Source organism: Monodelphis domestica, chromosome 5 (genome assembly GCF_027887165.1).
Source record: "Monodelphis domestica isolate mMonDom1 chromosome 5, mMonDom1.pri, whole genome shotgun sequence".
Classification (NCBI taxonomy): domain Eukaryota; kingdom Metazoa; phylum Chordata; class Mammalia; order Didelphimorphia; family Didelphidae; genus Monodelphis; species Monodelphis domestica.
The window spans coordinates 69,927-89,252 of NC_077231.1; the positions used below are offsets into that span (position 1 = coordinate 69,927).

General features: G+C 38.5%; 1 protein-coding gene across 4 annotated transcripts in view; it reads right to left on the reverse strand.

Annotated features, from left to right (window-relative positions):
• LOC100032400 (ankyrin repeat domain-containing protein 26-like) overlaps positions 1-19,326 on the reverse strand; it is a 130,919-nt gene that overhangs the window by 46,790 nt on the left and 64,803 nt on the right. For all 4 annotated transcript variants that reach the window (XM_056797343.1, XM_056797342.1, XM_056797344.1 and 1 more), the window contains one exon: positions 1,801-1,878. In XM_056797343.1, coding sequence (XP_056653321.1) covers positions 1,801-1,878 — 78 coding nt within the window. The remainder of the gene's footprint in view (positions 1-1,800; positions 1,879-19,326) is intronic.

Sequence of the window (19,326 nt, forward strand, 5' to 3'; positions counted from 1 at the left end):
TTGCCTAGCTAACATCTCTTTTCTGTTCTACAACTAATATTACACAATATTGATTAAAATATTGAAGAAACTTTCTTTAAAAAATGAAAAAATATTGGCTAGCTGTAGCCAATAAATTGTCTTTCTCAATGACAAAAGATCATGAGTATGAGCCTTTCTATATTGTTGGGAAGTACAAGAAAACAAAGAAGGGAGGTGGGTAGGTGAGGACAAAAAGGTGATTGGTTACAGAGTGTCCACCTTAATAGGAGTGTAGACAAATGACTGATGAGAATTAGAAATGAAAGACTAGCAACAACTTCCTTCCCTCCTGAAACAGTCCAAGAGCAGAGTTATAGATAGTGGACTAGACTTTCATGGATTATCAATCAAGTATCCCTGAATGATAACTTGGTGGTATCAAGGTTCTAGACCAGATTCCATTACATCCCCCTGCCTCCTTCACAGTAACTGGTTTTCTTTCACAAGAAGCCAAAAGCAATTAAGAAGAGGAATTGATTTCTGAACTTGACCCGATGAATTTCTGAATGAAATTAGAAGACAAAAAAATTATGATTTAATTACAGTACAAAATCAATTATATAAAAAATGATAACCCTAACCCTAAATTCAATCTGATCATTGCAAAATGCAGAGGGAACAGAAAGCTAAATTTGAATATGTGAAGTCACTGGCCAGGACTGACTCCAAAGAAGTAGCAAAAAAAAGGTTTTCTTCTTGGTGCCATGTTACATAAGGAAATCAAGAGAAATGAGCCATGAAAATATGAAAACAAAATATACTCCAAAAAATATTCCATCAGCTAATGTGAAATTCAATGTGAAACTTGTAGTCACCTCAAAGATAACAACAGCACAAGAAGGAAACTCTCAGAAGGGAAAAGGTTAGTAGAATTTCTATTGATTGTGAGGTGGCTGAATAGGCCATGGGTCAAACAAATCTCTATGGAACAAAACCAACATATACAGTTAAACATGAATTTTTAAATTTTTTAAAAATTATCTAAATTGACAGATATTCTAATGATATTATAAAGAAGACAATGGTTTGTATAGTAATTGCATGCCATTCAAGCTAATTATGTCATAGAAACCATTCCTAAGAAGTATCAACTAACAAGGTAATTTAATACTTGTTGAAAGTTAGTTTGATTATATTTAGCTTAGGTGAAGAGAGCTAAAACATTTTCCATAATGATTTAAAAAGAGAAAAATCAATCACATAAGGATTCTAGATCTGAATATAAATGTTTAATGGTTTCAATATTTGAAATGCAAAAGAATAAAGTAAGAAATAATGGTTATTTAGACAGAAGACTAGTTCAGGTCATAAACCTAAAGTACCCTCTTTTCAAGAGTTTTTGGATTATTTACATTAATAGAGGAGAAAACTAAAACATTTGTTTAAAAAGACATCTGCTGAGTTTTAGTGCATGCGAGGAGTAAAAAGACACAGTGAATTTTGTCATCCCATCACTTTATCATTTATTTTGCTTACTTATGATAATAAAGATTGGAATGTCATAAAGTGAGCCAATAATCTACCTCTGGCAAATTCAGAATGCTCACTCTGTCTGCCTTTTCATTACCTTTTTCATTTTCTTCTTTTGTGAGAGGCCGTGGTGGATCCGAATGCCTCAGAAACACGGTCTTATCATCCAAGTCTCAAACCCAGATCCAGGCTGAGACCCAGTTTCTGTTACACATACAGTGACTACATCTCTTTATAAAGGAAATTTTCCAACCCCTAAAGATCCCGACTGACATTTTGTAAACTATATTGATTCATAAGGATAATTACCATCAAAATGAACGTGCTTTGATGTCCTAGAAGTCACACTTTTCAGAGAAGTACTGGGAGACGCCCTACTGGATAGAGCTGAAAAAGGTAAGAATGAATTTAATGAGCCTCTCAGTTTGATCTCCTGGACACAGTCTATAATGTTTTTCACAGAATCATCCCTCAAATTTTTTTTCTCTCTTAGGTGAGATGAGGAAAACAACTGTTTTCTTTTGTTTATTCATTTGTTCAGCCTCTCCATACTGTTTGATGACCAGCTCTTGTGCCCTCCTTCATGTCTCATCCCTGGGGCATCCCAAAGAATGTGTTCTCAAAATCATTAGGGAAATTCTCCTCTTTACAAAGAGGTCTTTCAAAAGGCCCTTTAAAAAGACCATGTACATTTGACTTTTAAGATTACTTCAGGTTAGGAAATAGACTGATCCTGTGACTTCCCTTCCACAAAGGATTCCCAGGTGAGCAGCTTCCCTTTCCTGATGCAGGCTGGTACCCTTTTCAGCAAATTACCCTTGAAAACAGTTGCCCAGAGCCTTTGGAGGTAAAGTAGCTTTTCGAGGCTCACACAGCCAAGATGGGTCACAGATAAGGTTTGAAACCACATCTTTTTGGCTCTGAGGACAGTTCTACCCCACTATATTTTTCTATAAAATTGCTTATAATTAGAATTTCTTCAGTCACTTTCTTTTTAGAATTACCTATGAACTAGAAGATAGTTTTTAAAAATAAGTTAATTTCTTGAAGATTAGACTTTTAACTTTCAAAATGCATTACAAATTTAGCATGAAAATGACAAGTTTATGTATTTCCTCCTTAAATATGATGAGATTATGCTTATATTTTTCCAAAGAGTGAAAATAAGGAAAATTGTGCATGAAAGGGATAAACACACAAGTATTTAATTTTCAGGATCTTTAAAGTTTCTCACATCCTAAAAAATAAATAAATACAGACTTCCGGTTAAGATGGCGGCTTAGAGAAAGCTGAAGTTCAGATCTCCGGAAAACCCTTCCCGACCGATCTCAAACTAGAAGCTCCTAAGGCGCCGAAATTCAAAACGATCAACAGCACAGACCCTGGGAACCCTCCTCCTGGACCTGGACCCGGTTCAAAAGGTACGGCTCCCCTTAAAAGCCAGAACCCGAGATCCCTCGGACCTCAGGGGTAGGAGCGCAGAGTCCAAGGCTCCCGGAAGCGGCAGCCGAGCCGGGCTCAGAGAGCAGGGTCTGAGGAACAACAACCCTCAGGGTCTTCTACCCAAGTCCCAGTCCGGGTGAAAGTTACTGCCTGGGGCTTCCGCTGCAGAGAGCTGGTCGGTCCGGGTGAAAGTTACTGCCTGGGGCCTCCGCTGCAGAGAGCTGGTCAAAACAACAGCAACCCTCAGGGCAGGCAAAACAGCCTCAGGGACTGGATCCTGCTATCCAAATCTCAGTGAAAGTCTGTGCTCTCGGAGCTTGGGGAAGCGGCAGCCCATCCCCCCGCAGGCCGACGAAACAGCCTCACGGCCAGGGATTCTGAAGGCAACTTCCGGAAATCGAGCCAGGGGGAGAGTGTGGCCTCGTGGTCCGACCCTTCCATTCCAGTTCCAGTGAGGCATATTCAGTTTAACCCAGGGAACGCTCATAGAACCAACATCTGCCCAGGACTAAAGCCTCTGATCACCAGACAAAGACAAGAAAAGCCAATCCTCCACGTTCAGAGATGACAAACTCCACAGAAGCACAGAAGCCCCAAAATACCAAGAAAAATAAGAAGAAAGGGGCGACTCTGGACACATTCTATGGAGCCAAAATACAAAATACAGAGCAGATAGAAGAAGATATACAAGAAAATTCTCCAAAATCTTCCAAAGGAAATAGAAACTCTCCACAAACACATGAAGAATTTGAATCAGAAAGGACCAAAAAGATGGAAGCCCTCTGGGAGGAAAAGTGGGAAATGATGCAAAAGAAATTCACGCATCTACAAAACCAGTTTGACCAAACTGTAAAAGAAAACCAGGCTTTAAAGCAAGAACTAATAAAGCAAAGCCAAAACACCAAGAAATTAGAAGAGAACATAAAATATCTCACCGACAAGGTGATAGATCTGGAAAACAGGGGGAGAAGAGAAAATTTAAGAATAATTGGACTCCCAGAAAAGCCAGAAATAAACACCAAACTGGACATGGTGATACAAGATATAATCAAAGAAAATTGCCCAGAGATTCTAGAACAAGGGGGCAATACAGCCACTGACAGAGCTCACAGAACACCTTCTACACTAAACCCCCAAAAGACAACTCCCAGGAATGTAATTGCCAAATTCCAAAGCTATCAAACAAAAGAAAAAATCCTACAGGAAGCCAGAAAAAGACAATTCAGATATAAAGGAATGCCAATCAGGGTCACACAAGACCTTGCAAGTTCTACGCTGAATGATCGTAAGGCATGGAACATGATCTTCAGAAAGGCAAGAGAGCTGGGTCTCCAACCAAGAATCAGCTACCCAGCAAAACTGACTATATACTTCCAAGGGAAAGTATGGGCATTCAACAAAATAGAAGACTTCCAACTTTTTGCAAAGAAAAGACCAGAGCTCTGTGGAAAGTTTGATACCGAAAATCAAAGAGCAAGGAATACCTGAAAAGGTAAATATTAAGGAAAGGGGAAAATGTTATCTTCTTCTTTTACTCAAACTCTCTTCTATAAGGACTACATTTATATCAACCTATGTATACTAATATGTGGGGGAAATGTAATGTATAAATAGGGGGTAAAGAAAGAACAAATAGAATAACCATTCTCACACAAAGATTCACATGGGAAGGGGAGGGGAAGAAAACTCCTACAAGAAGGAGAGGAAGGGGGGGGGTACTTAAACCTCAATCTCAGGGAAATCAACTCTGAGAGGGAAAAACATCCAGATCCATTGGGATCTTGAATTCTATCTTACCCAACAAGGGTAAGGAGAAGGGAAAACCAAGGGGGGGAGGGGGAGAGGGAGAACAAAAAGGGAGGGAAAGAGAGGGGGGAGGGGGAGGGAACAAAAAGGGAGGGACTAAAAAGGGAAACATCAAGGGAGGGGACAAGGGGGACTGATTCAAAGTAAATCACTGGACTAAAAGGTAGAGCCGAAGAAGAAAAGGTTAGAATTAGGGAAGGCAATCAAAATGCCAGGGAGTCCACAAATGACAATCATAACTTTGAACGTGAATGGGATGAACTCACCCATAAAACATAGACGAATAGCTGAATGGATTAGAATCCAAAACCCTACCATATGTTGTCTTCAAGAAACACACATGAGGCGGGTAGACACCCACAAGGTCAGAATTAAAGGATGGAGTAAGACCTTCTGGGCCTCAACTGATAGAAAGAAGGCAGGAGTGGTAATCATGATATCTGATAAAGCCAATGCAAAAATAGACCTGATCAAAAGGGATAGGGAAGGTAATTATATTTTGTTAAAAGGGACTCTAGACAATGAGGAAATATCATTAATCAACATGTATGCACCAAATAATATAGCACCCAAATTTCTAATGGAGAAACTAGGAGAATTGAAGGAAGAAATAGACAATAAAACCATACTAGTGGGAGACTTAAACCAACCATTATCAAATTTAGATAAATCAAATCAAAAAATAAATAAGAAAGAGGTAAAAGAAGTGAATGAAATCTTAGAAAAATTAGAATTAATAGACATATGGAGAAAAATAAATAGGGATAAAAAGGAATACACCTTCTTCTCAGCACCACATGGCACATTCACAAAAATTGACCATACATTAGGTCACAGAAACATAGCACACAAATGCAAAAAAGCAGAAATAATGAATGCAGGCTTCTCAGATCACAAGGCAATAAAAATAATGATTAGTAATGGTACATGGAAAACCAAATCTAAAACCAATTGGAAATTAAACAATATGATACTCCAAAACCGTTTAGCTAAAGAAGAAATCATAGAAACAATTAATAATTTCATCAAGGAAAATGAAAACGGCGAAACATCCTTTCAAACCTTTTGGGATGCAGCCAAAGCGGTAATCAGAGGCAAATTCATATCCCTGAAAGCTCATATTAACAAACAAGGGAGAGCAGAGATCAATCAATTGGAAATGCAATTGAAAAAACTCGAAAGCGATCAAATTAAAAACCCCCAGCAGAAAACCAAATTAGAAATCCTAAAAATTAAGGGAGAAATTAATAAAATCGAAAGTGATAGAACTATTGATTTAATAAATAAGACAAGAAGCTGGTACTTTGAAAAAACAAACAAAATAGACAAAGTACTGGTCAATCTAATTAAAAAAAGGAAGGAAGAAAAGCAAATTCACAGCATTAAAGATGAAAAGGGGGACAGCACCTCCAATGAGGAGGAAATTAAGGCAATCATTAGAAATTACTTTGCCCAATTATATGGCAATAAATACACCAATTTAGGAGAAATGGATGAATATATACAAAAATACAAACTGCCTAGACTAACAGAAGAGGAAATAGAATTCTTAAATAATCCCATATCAGAAATTGAAATCCATCAAGCCATCAAAGAACTTCCTAAGAAAAAATCCCCAGGGCCTGATGGATTCACCTGTGAATTCTATCAAACATTCAGAGAACAGTTAACCCCAATACTATACAAACTATTTGACATAATAAGCAAAGAGGGAGTTCTACCAAACTCCTTTTACGACACAAACATGGTACTGATTCCAAAACCAGGCAGGTCAAAAACAGAGAAAGAAAACTATAGGCCAATCTTCCTAATGAATATAGATGCAAAAATCTTAAATAGGATACTAGCAAAAAGACTCCAGCAAGTGATCAGAAGGATCATTCACCATGATCAAGTAGGATTCATACCAGGGATGCAGGGCTGGTTCAACATTAGGAAAACCATCCACATAATTGACCACATCAACAAGCAAACTAGCAAGAACCACATGATTATCTCAATAGATGCAGAAAAAGCCTTTGATAAAATACAACACCCATTCCTATTAAAAACACTAGAAAGCATAGGAATAGAAGGGTCATTCCTAAAAATAATAAACAGTATATATCTAAAACCAACAGCTAATATCATCTGCAATGGGGATAAACTAGATGCATTCCCAATAAGATCAGGAGTGAAACAAGGATGCCCATTATCACCTCTACTATTTGACATTGTACTAGAAACACTAGCAGTAGCAATTAGAGAAGATAAAGAAATTGAAGGCATCAGAATAGGCAAGGAGGAGACCAAGTTATCACTCTTTGCGGATGACATGATGGTCTACTTAAAGAATCCTAGAGATTCAACCAAAAAGCTAATTGAAATAATCAACAACTTTAGCAAAGTTGCAGGATACAAAATAAACCCACATAAATCATCAGCTTTTCTATATATCTCCAACACAGCTCAGCAGCAAGAACTAGAAAGAGAAATCCCATTCAAAATCACCTTAGACAAAATAAAATACCTAGGAATCTATCTCCCAAGACAAACACAGGAACTATATGAACACAACTACAAAACACTCGCCACACAACTAAAACTAGACTTGAACAATTGGAAAAACATTAACTGCTCATGGATAGGATGAGCCAATATAATAAAAATGATCATCCTACCCAAACTTATTCATCTATTTAGTGCCATACCCATTGAACTACCAAAATACTTCTTCACTGATTTAGAAAAAACCATAACAAAGTTCATTTGGAAGAACAAAAGATCAAGGATATCCAGGGAAATAATGAAAAAAAACACATATGATGGGGGCCTTGCAGTCCCAGACCTCAAACTATATTACAAAGCAGCAGTCATCAAAACAATTTGGTACTGGCTAAGAAACAGAAAGGAAGATCAGTGGAATAGACTGGGGGAAAACGACCTCAGCAAGACAGTATACGATAAACCCAAAGATCCCAGCTTTTGGGACAAAAATCCACTATTCGATAAAAACTGCTGGGAAAATTGGAAGACAGTGTGGGAGAGACTAGGAATAGATCAACACCTCACACCCTACACCAAGATAAATTCAAAATGGGTGAGTGACTTAAACATAAAGAAGGAAACCATAAGTAAATTGGGTAAACACAGAATAGTATACATGTCAGACCTTTGGGAGGGGAAAGGCTTTAAAACCAAGCAAGATATAGAAAGAATCACAAAATGTAAAATAAATAATTTTGACTACATCAAACTAAAAAGCTTTTGTACAAACAAAACCAATATAACTAAAATCAGAAGGGAAACAACAAATTGGGAAAAAATCTTCATAGAAACCTCTGACAAAGGTTTAATTACTCATATTTATAATGAGCTAAATCAATTGTACAAAAAATCAAGCCATTCTCCAATTGATAAATGGGCAAGGGAAATGGATAGGCAGTTCTCAGATAAAGAAATCAAAACTATTAACAAGCACATGAAGAAGTGTTCTACATCTCTTATAATCAGAGAGATGCAAATCAAAACAACTCTGAGGTATCACCTCACACCTAGCAGATTGGCTAACATAACAGCAAAGGAAAGTAATGAATGCTGGAGGGGATGTGGCAAAGTAGGGACATTAATTCATTGCTGGTGGAGTTGTGAACTGATCCAACCATTCTGGAGGGCAATTTGGAACTATGCCCAAAGGGCGACAAAAGAATATCTACCCTTTGACCCAGCCATAGCACTGCTGGGTCTGTACCCCAAAGAGATAATGGACACAAAGACTTGTACAAAAATATTCATAGCTGCGCTCTTTGTGGTGGCCCAAAACTGGAAAACGAGGGGATGCCCATCAGTTGGGGAATGGCTGAACAAACTGTGGTATATGTTGGTGATGGAATACTATTGTGCTCAAAGGAATAATAAAGTGGAGAAGTTCCATGGAGACTGGAACAACCTCCAGGAAGTGATGCAGAGCGAGAGGAGCAGAACCAGGAGAACATTGTACACAGAGACTAATACACTGTGGTATAATCGAACGTAATGGATTTCTCCATTAGGGGCAGTGTAATGTCCCTGAACAACTTTCAGGGATCCAGGAGAAAAAAAAACACCATTCATAAGCAAAGGATAAACTATGGGAGTGGAAACACCGAGAAAAAGCAACTGCCTGAATACAGAGGTTGAGGGGACATGACAGAGGATAGACTTTAAATGAACACTCTAATGCAAATACTATCAACAAAGCAATGGGTTCAAATCAAGAAAACATCTAATGCCCAGTGGACTTACGCGTCGGCTATGGGGGGTGGGGGGGAGGAAAAGAAAATGATCTATGTCTTTAACGAATAATGCTTGGAAATGATCAAATAAAATATATTTTAAAAATAAATAAATAAATAAATAAATAAATACAAAAACCCTTCCATCCCTTGATCATTTTCTTCCTCAAGCTCTTGTCCAAAATGTTCCTTCCTGGACTTCCAGGTAAACATGGCTGCAATCTAGACATGAATCACTTCCTCTCCCCGGCACCGAATGAAATAGACTACCTCAAAAGAGCATAAAAGTGTAAACCTTAAAATTTCTTAGACTTGTGAATGTTGGAAATTTCACCATTGGAATGTGAACCCCATTGGCAAGGGAGGTTCCTCCTCCTCCCTTCTTAAGATTACTTTAGGACAGAAACCTTTTGCTGAACAATGGAAAGGGCTGCAGCATAGATCAAAATTTAATTATTCCAATATCCACCCTACTCAGGGTAACAGGATTTAGGAAGGACTGCAGCAAAAGATCAAGATTTAATTATTTGACAATATGACCTTCAACAGACATGTGCAAAGCCACAGACCTCTGGGCCGTCCTGGGTTAAGGTAGAGCCACCATTGGCACAGGGAAGACATGGACAGTGATTGGTAGATGTGAGAACTGAGGGGAGGGAACTTGGATGGTTTCCTTAAAGATAGCGGGGTCTGAGGACTAGAGGGTGTGGTTGGAGAGGTTTTGCTCTGAGAGGTTGTGCTCTGAGAAGCTTGCTCTGAAGGAAGCTGGAGGTGGAGGCCCCTGAGACTGTTTCTCCATTTTGGTCACGTGAGTGATAGGGATTGATCTCTTTTCTTTGCCTCAGGTATTTTAGCCCTATTCCCTTCTCTCCTCTCCCCCTCTCCCTCCCCCTCCCCCTCCCCCTCTCCCTCTCCCTCTCCCTCTCCCTCTCCCTCTCCCTCCCTCTCCCTCTCCCTCTCTCCCTCTCTCCCTCTCTCCCTCTCTCCCTCTATCTCTAATTCCTTTCTTCCTCCTGTTTGTAATTAAACTCCATAAAAGGTTGACTGCTGACTTGCATTTTCATTTAGGAATTACATAGCTGAATTCCTTGGCGACCTTAAATTAATATATATCAGTCTTTTAAAGTGATTTCCTTGTCACAAAAGTCATCCTTGGAAGAACAGAGGGACTTTCCAGCATGCCACAGTAATGAAGGTGCATGGGGAGTGAACATTTCCACACTATAAAAAGGAGGAAAAGCTTGCACAAAAACATGAACTGAGCTGACTTTCCCACACACACACACCTCTCCCATGGAACCAGAGTAGGAGCACAGAGGGTTCACCAGGGACAGCAATCGAGTGAGGAACATCTCTGTCTGGGAGGCACACCAGGGTCCTTGGGATCTAAGGAGGACTGCTAGGGAAATACCTCTCAGGGCTGTTTCACTGGAGAACCCTGCTCACTGGAGAGTGCACAGTCAGTGGAGACCCTTGCAAACTGCAAACAGTGTGGAATCTCGAGAAACTGTAGAAACTGCCTGAGGCCAAAGCTCCGCCCCCTGCTGTAGTGGGGGGAGGCACGCCAGGGTCCTTGGAAACTGATAGGGACAACCAGAGATCTACCCCCTCAGAGCAGTTTTACAGGAGATTCCTGCACACTGGAGAGAAGAGCACGGGGGCGGGCGCGCTAACAAACCACGGAGGCTGGGAAGAACTAGTCTGAGGCAACTTAAATCCACAGAAAACCCGCTCATATCAACCAGACCTCTGACCAAAAAGGAAACGGAAAACCACAAAGGGATGGCACACACTGCCCAAGATCAACCCTCCAAGAAGAAATGGGAAAGAGTGACTATTGATAACTTTTATGGAGGGAAAACCCATGGGACAGAAGAGAAAGAGGATGAAATTCAATCAAAATCAAAACATGTCCCCCAAAATGGAAATTATCCACTATCTCTGGAAGAACTCAAAATGGAGCATATACAAAAGATGGAAACCTTCTGGTAAGAAAAATGAGAAAAAATTCAGAAAGAGGTCAGCAGCCTGACAGACAAGACCTCACCATTAGAGAAAGAGCTGGAGGCCACAAACAGAAGGGCAGAACAAACTGAAAAGCAAAAGCAGTCCTTAAAGACCAGAATTAAGCAACTGGAAGACAATGATCTTGCAAAACAGCAAGAATTAATAAAGCAAAGTAAAAAACTTAATGAATTAGAAGAAAACATAAAATATCTCACTGACAAGGTGACAGACCAGGAAAACAGAGAAAGGAGAGACAACTTGAGAATCATTGGTCTACCCGAAAAACCAGAGATAAACAAAAATCTCAATGCCATACTACAAGAAATCATCGAAGAAAATTGCCCTAATGTTCTCGAGCAAGGGGGCAAAATAGAAATAGGAAGGGTTCATAGAACACCCTCTATAATAAATCCCCAAAAGACAACCCCCAGGAATGTAATCGCCAAATTCAAGAGCTTCCAAGAAAAGGAGAAAATCTTACAAGAAGCCAAGAAGAGGAACTTCAGAGATAGAGGAACCCCCATAAGGATCACACATGACTTAGCAGTGAACACGCTAAGAGACCGCGAAGCATGGAAAACGATATTCAGAAAGGCAAGAAAAATGGGTCTCCAACCAAGAATCAGCTACCCATCAAAACTGACTATATACTTCCAGGGGAAAGTATGGGCATTCAACAAAATAGAAGATTTCAAAGTATTTGCAAAGAAAAGACCAGAACTCAGTGGAAAGTTTGACTCCAAACACGAAGAGCAAGAGAAACATGAAAAGGTAAATATGAAAGAAAGTGAAAAGGAGAAAAAATATTATCTTTTTCTTTTATTCAAACTCTCTTCCATAAAGACTACATTTATATCAAATTATATATGTATATGTATATATATATATTAATATGTGGGGAAACTGTAATGTGTAACTCTCAAAAATTGTATGCATCATTAGAGGAGTTAGAAGAATTATGCATAGGGAAAGATTGGGGCATTAAGACAATATGGAGAAAGGGGGGGGAGAAAGAAAAAGGGAGGGGGGGAATTGTCAATGGTATTAAGATATACTTCAAGAAATAGAAAAAAACAAAATAGAATAATCTTTCTCATACAAAGAAACACATGGGAAGGGGTGGGGAAGAAGTTTCCTATAAGAAGGAGAGGAAGAGAGAGCAAATTGGTATTACTTAAACCTTACTCTCAGTGAAATCAACTCTGAGAGGAAAGAGCATCTAGATCCATTGGGATCTTGAATTCTATCTTATCCAACAGGGTAAGAGAGAAAGGGAAATTTAGGAGGGGGAGGGAGAGGGAGTATAAAAAGGGAGGGAAGGAGAGGGGAGAGGGCAAGGGAACAAAAAGGGAGGGGCTAGAAAGGGAAGCATATCAAGGGAGGAGACTAGGGGGACCAATCTAAAGCAAATCACTGGTTTAAAAGGTTATAGCTAAAGAAGAAAGGTCAGAATTAGGGGAAGATATCAAAATGCCAGGGAATCCACAACTGACAATCATAACTTTGAACATGAATGGGATGAACACACCCATAAAATGTAGACGAATAGCAGAATAGAATAGAATCCAAAACACTACCATATGTTGTCTTCAAGAAACACATATGAGGCGGGTTGATACTCACAAGGTTAGAACTAAAGGATGGAGTAAGACCTTCTGGGCCTCAACTGATAGAAAGAAGGCAGGAGTGGTAATCATGATATCTGATAAAGCCAAAGCAAAAATAGACCTGATTAAAAGGGATAGGAAAGGTAAATATATTCTGCTAAAAGGGAGTATAGACAATTAAGAATTATCACTAATCAACATGTATGCACCAAATGGTATAGCACCCAAATTTCTAATGGAGAAACTAGGAGAATTGAAGGAGGAAATAGACAGTAAAACAATATTAGTGGGAGACCTACACCAAGCACTATCAAATTTAGATAAATCAAATCAAAAAACAAATAAGAAAGAGATAAAAGATGTGAATGAAATTTTAGAAAAATTAGAGTTAATAGACATATGGAGAAAAATAAATAGGGAAAAAAGGCATACACCTTCTTCTCAGCACCACATGGCACTTTCACAAAGATTGATCATACACTAGGTCACAGAAACATGGCATACAAATGCAGAAAAGCAGAAATAATAAATACAACATTTTTAGATCATAAGTCAATAAAAATAATGATCAGTAAGGGTACAGGGGGAGGCAAATCAAAAATTAATTGGAAATTAAATAATGATACTACAAAATCGGTTCGTTAGAGAACAAATCAAAGAAATAATAATTTCATTGAGGAAAATGACAATGGTAAGATATCCTTCCAAACCTTATGGGATGCAGCCAAGCAGTATTCAGAGGAAAATTCATATCCCTGAGTGCATATATTAACAAATTAGGGAGGGCAGAGATCAATGAATTGGAAATGCAAATAAAAAAACTTGAAAGCGAACAAATTTTAAAAAACCCAGAAGAAAACCAAACTAGAGATCCTAAAAATTAAGAGAGAAATTAATAAAATCGAAAGTGATAGAACTATTGAACTAATAAATAAGACTAGAAGCTGGTACTTTGAAAAAAAACAAACAAAATAGACAAAGTACTGGTTAATCTAATTTAAAAAAGGAGAGAAGAAAAGCAAATCAACAGCATCAAAGATGAAAAGGGGGACCTCACCTCCAATGAAGAGGAAATTAAGGCAATCATTAAAAACTACTTTGCCCAATTATATGGCAATAAATATACCAATCTAGATGATATGGATGAATATTTACAAAAATATAAATTGCCTAGACTAACAGAAAAAGAAATAGAATGAGTAAATAATCCCATATCAGAAAAAGAAATCCAACAGGCCATCAAAGAACTCCCTAAGAAAAAATCCCCAGGACCTCATGGATTCACAAGTGAATTCTATCAAACATTCAAAGAACAGGTAATCCCAATACTATACAAACTGTTTGACATCATAAGCAAAGAGGGAGTTCTATCAAATTCATTTTATGACACAAGCATGGTACTGATTCCAAAGCCAGGCAGGTCAAAAAAGGAGAAAGAAGGACTTCCAGTCAAGATGGCAGCTTAGAGAAAGCTAAAGTTCGGAGCTCCAGAAACCCTTCCTTACTGATCTCAAATGGAATGCTCCTAGGGCATCGAAATTCAAAACAAACAGCAGAATAGACCCCAGAAACACTCCTCCTGGACCTGGATCAAAAGGTATGGCCCCCAAGAGTCTGAGCCCGAGATCACTCAGATCTAAGGGGAAGGCAAAGGGAAGGTCCCAGGACCCATCCTCCCCCAAACAGAGTGCTGAGTCCGAGGCAGCAGCAGGAACCTCAGGGCAGGCAGGGTGGAGCCTCGGGAGCCGGCTGTTCTGAGGGCCACCCCCTGAAAACAACCTGAGCCAGTCGCGGGGGCACCCAGACAGCAGGGAGGCAGAGAGAGACGGGGGGGGAGCCCGTAGCCCCCTGACCAGAACCTTCCATCTGGGTCTCACTGAAGGTCTCTGCCTGAGGGCATACTCAGTCTGAGGTTAATCCTATCACCACCCCTCAGAGCTCCCTGAAGCCACGGCCCCTCCCCCCTCAGGGCCGGCTGAGGCACAGAAACAAGGGCCAAGCCATAGAACGGACAATCTGCCTAGGGCTAAAACCTCTGAACACCAGAGATAAGAAAAGCTAATCCTTCCCACTCAGATTGAGATGGCAAACTCCACAGAAGCACAAAAAACCCAAAATTCCAAAAAAACAACAAGAAGAAGGGGGCGACTTTGGACACATTTTATGGAGCAAAAATACAAAACACAGAGGAGATAGAAGAGGAAACACAAGAAAATGCTCCAAAACCTTCCAAAGGAAATGGAAACTCTCCACAAACCCATGAAGAATATGAATCAGAAATGATCAAAAAGATGGAAGCCTTCTGGGAGGAAAAGTGGGAAATAATGCAAAAGAAAGTCACGCATCTACAAAACCAGTTTGACCAAACTGAAAAGGAAAACCAGCCTTTAAAGCAAGAACTAATAAAGCAAAGCCAAAAGACCAAGAAATTAGAAGAGAACATAAAATATCTCACTGACAAGGTGACAGATTTGGAAAATAGAGGGAAAAGAGAAAATTTAAGAATAATTGGACTCCCAGAAAAGCCAGAAATAAACACCAAACTGGACATGGTGATACAAGATATAATCAAAGAAAATTGCCCAGAGATTCTAGAACAAGGGGGCAATACAGCCACTGACAGAGCTCACAGAACACCCTCTACACTAAACCCCCAAAAGACAACTCCCAGGAATGTAATTGCCAAATTCCAAAGCTATCAAACAAAAGAAAAAATCCTACAGGAAGCCAGAAAAAGACAATTTAGATATAAAGGAATGCCAATCAGGGTCACACAAGACCTTGCAAGTTCCACTCTGAATGATCGATCGTAAGGCATGGAACATGATCTTCAGAAAGGCAAGAGAGCTGGTTCTTCAACCAAGAATCAGCTATCCAGCAAAACTGACTATATACTTCCAAGGGAAAGTATGGGCATTCAACAAAATAGAAGATTTCCAACTTTTTGCAAAGAAAAGACCAGTGCTCTGTGGAAAGTTTAATACCGAAAACAAAGAGCATGGAATACTTGAAAAGGTAAATATGAAGGAAAGGGAAAAGGAGAAAAATGTTATCTTTTTCTTTTACCCAAACTCTCTTCTATAAGAACTACATTTATATCAATCTATGTATACTAACATGTGGGGAAAATGTAATGTAAATGTAAATAGGGGGAATGTAATGAAATGTAAATAGGGGGAAAAGAAAGACCAAATAGAATAATCTTTCTCACACAAAGATTCACAAGGGGAGGGGAGGGGAAGAAAACTCCTATAAGAAGGAGAGGAAGAGAGTTTTTACTTAAACCTTACTCTCAGGGAAATCAACTCTGAGAGGGAAGAACATCCAGATCCATTTGGGATTGTGAATTCTATCTTACCCAACAAGGGAAGGGAGAAGGGAAAACCAAGGGGGGAGGGGGGAGGGAACAGAAAAAAGGGAAGGAAGAAGAGGAGGGAGAGGGAGGGAACAAAAAGGGAGGGACTAGAAAGGGAAACATATCAAGGGAGGGGACAAGGGGCACTGATTTAAAATAAATCACTGGACTAAAAGGTAGAGCCGAAGAAGAAGAGGTTAGATTTAGGGAAGGACATCATAATGCCAGGGAATTCACAAATGACAGTCATAACTTTGAACGTGAATGGGATGAACTCACCCATAAAATGAAGACGAATAGCAGAATGGATTAGAATCCAAAATCCTACCATATGTTGTCTTCGAGAAGCACACATGAGGCGGGTTGATACCCACAAGGTCAGAATTAAAGGATGGAGTAAGACCTTCTGGGCCTCAACTGACAGAAAGAAGGCAGGAGTGGTAATCATGATATCTGATAAAGCCAAAGCAAAAATAGACTTGATCAAAAGGGATAGGGTAGGTAATTATATTTTGTTAAAAGGGACTTTAGATAATGAGGAAATATCACTAATCAACATGTATGCACCAAATAATATAGCACCCAAATTTCTAATGGAGAAACTAGGAGAATTGAAGGAAGAAATAGACAGTAAAACCATATTAGTGGGAGACTTAAACCAACCATTATCAAATTTAGATAAATAAAATCCAAAAATAAATAAGAAACAGGTAAAAGAAGTGAATGAAATCTTAGAAAAATTAGAATTAATAGACATATGGAGAAAAATAAATAGGGATAAAAAGGAATATACCTTCTTCTCAGCACCACATGGCACATTCACAAAGATTGACCATACATTAGGTCACAGAAAGATGGCACACAAATGCAGAAAAGCAGAAATAATAAATGCAGCCTTTTCAGATCACAAGGCAATAAAAAAAATGTTCAGTTATGGTACATGGAAAACCAATTCAAAAACTAACTGGAAATTAAACAATATGATACTCCAAAATCATTTAGTTAGAGAAGAAATCATAGAAACAATTAACAATTTCATCGAGGAAAACGACAATGGCGAGACATCCTTTCAAACCTTTTGGGATGCAGCCAAAGAGGTAATCAGACGTAAATTCATATCCCTGAGTACATATATCAACAACGTAGGGAGAGCAGAGATCAATCAATTGGAAATGCAAATAAAAAAACTCAAAAACGATCAAATTAAAAACCTCCCGCAGAAAACCAAACTAGAAATCCTAAAAATTAAGGCAGAAATTAATAAAATTGAAAGTGATAGAACTATTGAACTAATAAATAGGACAAGAAGCTGGTACTTTGAAAAAACAAACAAAATAGACAAAGAACTGGTCAATTTAATTAAGAAAAGGAAAGTAGAAAAGCAAATTAACAGCATCAAAGATGAAAAGGGGGATATCAACTCCGATGAAGAGGAAATTAAGGCAATCATTAAAAGTTACTTTGCCCAATTATATGGCAATAAATACACCAATTTAGGTGATATGGATGAATATATACAAAAATACAAACTGCCTAGACTAACAGAAGAAGAAATAGAATTCTTAAATAATCCCATATCAGAAAATGAAATCCAACAAGCCATCAAAGAACTTCCTAAGAAAAAAATCCCCAGGGCCTGATGGATTCACCTGTGAATTCTATCAAACATTCAGAGAACAGTTAATCCCAATACTATACAAACTATTTGACATAATAAGCAAAGAGGAAGTTCTACCAAACTCCTTTTATGACACAAACATGGTACTGATTCCAAAACCAGGCAGGTCAAAAACAGAGAAAGAAAACTATAGACCAATCTCCCTAATGAATATAGATGCAAAAATCTTAAATTGGATACTAGCAAAAAGACTCCAGCAAGTAATCAGAAGGGTCATCCACCATGATCAAGTAGGATTTATACCAGGGATGCAGGGCTGGTTCAATATTAGGAAAACCATCCACATAATTGACCATATAAACAAGCAAACCAACAAGAACCACATGATTATCTCAATAGACGCAGAAAAAGCCTTTGATAAAATACAACACCCATTCCTATTAAAAACACTAGAAAACATAGGAATAGAAGGGTCGTTCCTAAAAATAATGAACAGTAGATATCTAAAACCATCAGCTAACATCATCTGCAATGGGGATAAACTAGATGCATTCCCAATAAGATCAGGAGTGAAACAAGGATGCCCATTATCACCTCTACTATTTGACATTGTACTAGAAACACTAGCAGTAGCAATTAGAGAAGAAAAAGAAATTGAAGGCATCAAAATAGGCAAGTAGGAGACCAAGTATCACTCTTTGAGGATGATATGATGGTCTACTTAAGGAATCCTAGAGATTCAACCAAAAAGCTAATTGAAATAATCAACAACTTTCGCAAAGTTGCAGGATACAAAATAAACCCACATAAGTCGTCAGCATTTCTATATATTTCCAACACAAGAATTAGAAAGGGAAATCCCATTCAAAATCACCTTAGAGAAAATAAAATACTTAGGAATCTATGTCCCGAGACAAACTCAGGAACTATATGAACACAACTACAAAACACCCTCCACACAACTAAAACTAGACTTGAGCAATTGGAAAAAACATGAACTACTCATGGGTAGGACGAGCCAATATAATAAAAATGACCATCCTACCCAAACTTATTCATCTATTTAGTGCTATACCCATTGAATTTCCAAAATTTTCTTTTACTGACTTAGAAAAAAACCATAACAAAGTTCATTTGGAAGAACAAAAGATCAAGAATATCCAGGGGAAATAATGAAAAAAAAATACAAAGGAAGGGGGTCTTGCAGTCCCAGATCTCAGACTATATTACAAAGCAACAGTCATCAAAACAATTTGGTACTGGCTAAGACACAGAAAGGAGGATCAGTGGAATAGACTTGGGGTAAATGATCTCAGCAAGATAGTATATGACAAACCCAAAGAGCCCAGCTTCTGGTACAAAAACCCACTATTTGACAAAACCTGCTGGGAAAACTGGAAGACAGTGTGGGAGAGACTAGGTTTGGATCAACACCTCATACCCTACACCAAGATAAACTCAGAATGGGTGAACAGCCTGAATATAAGGAAGGAAACTATAAGTAAACTAGGTGAACACAGAATAGTATACATGTCATACCTGTGGGAAGTGAAAGACTTTAAAACCAAGCAAGACATAGAAAGAACCACAAAATGTAAAATAAATAATTTTGACTACATCAAATTAAAAAGCTTTCGTACAAACAAAACCAATGCAACCAAAATTAGAAGGGAAGCAACAAACTGGGAAACAATCTTCATAACAAAAACCTCAGACAACAGTCTAACTACTCAAATTTATAAAGAG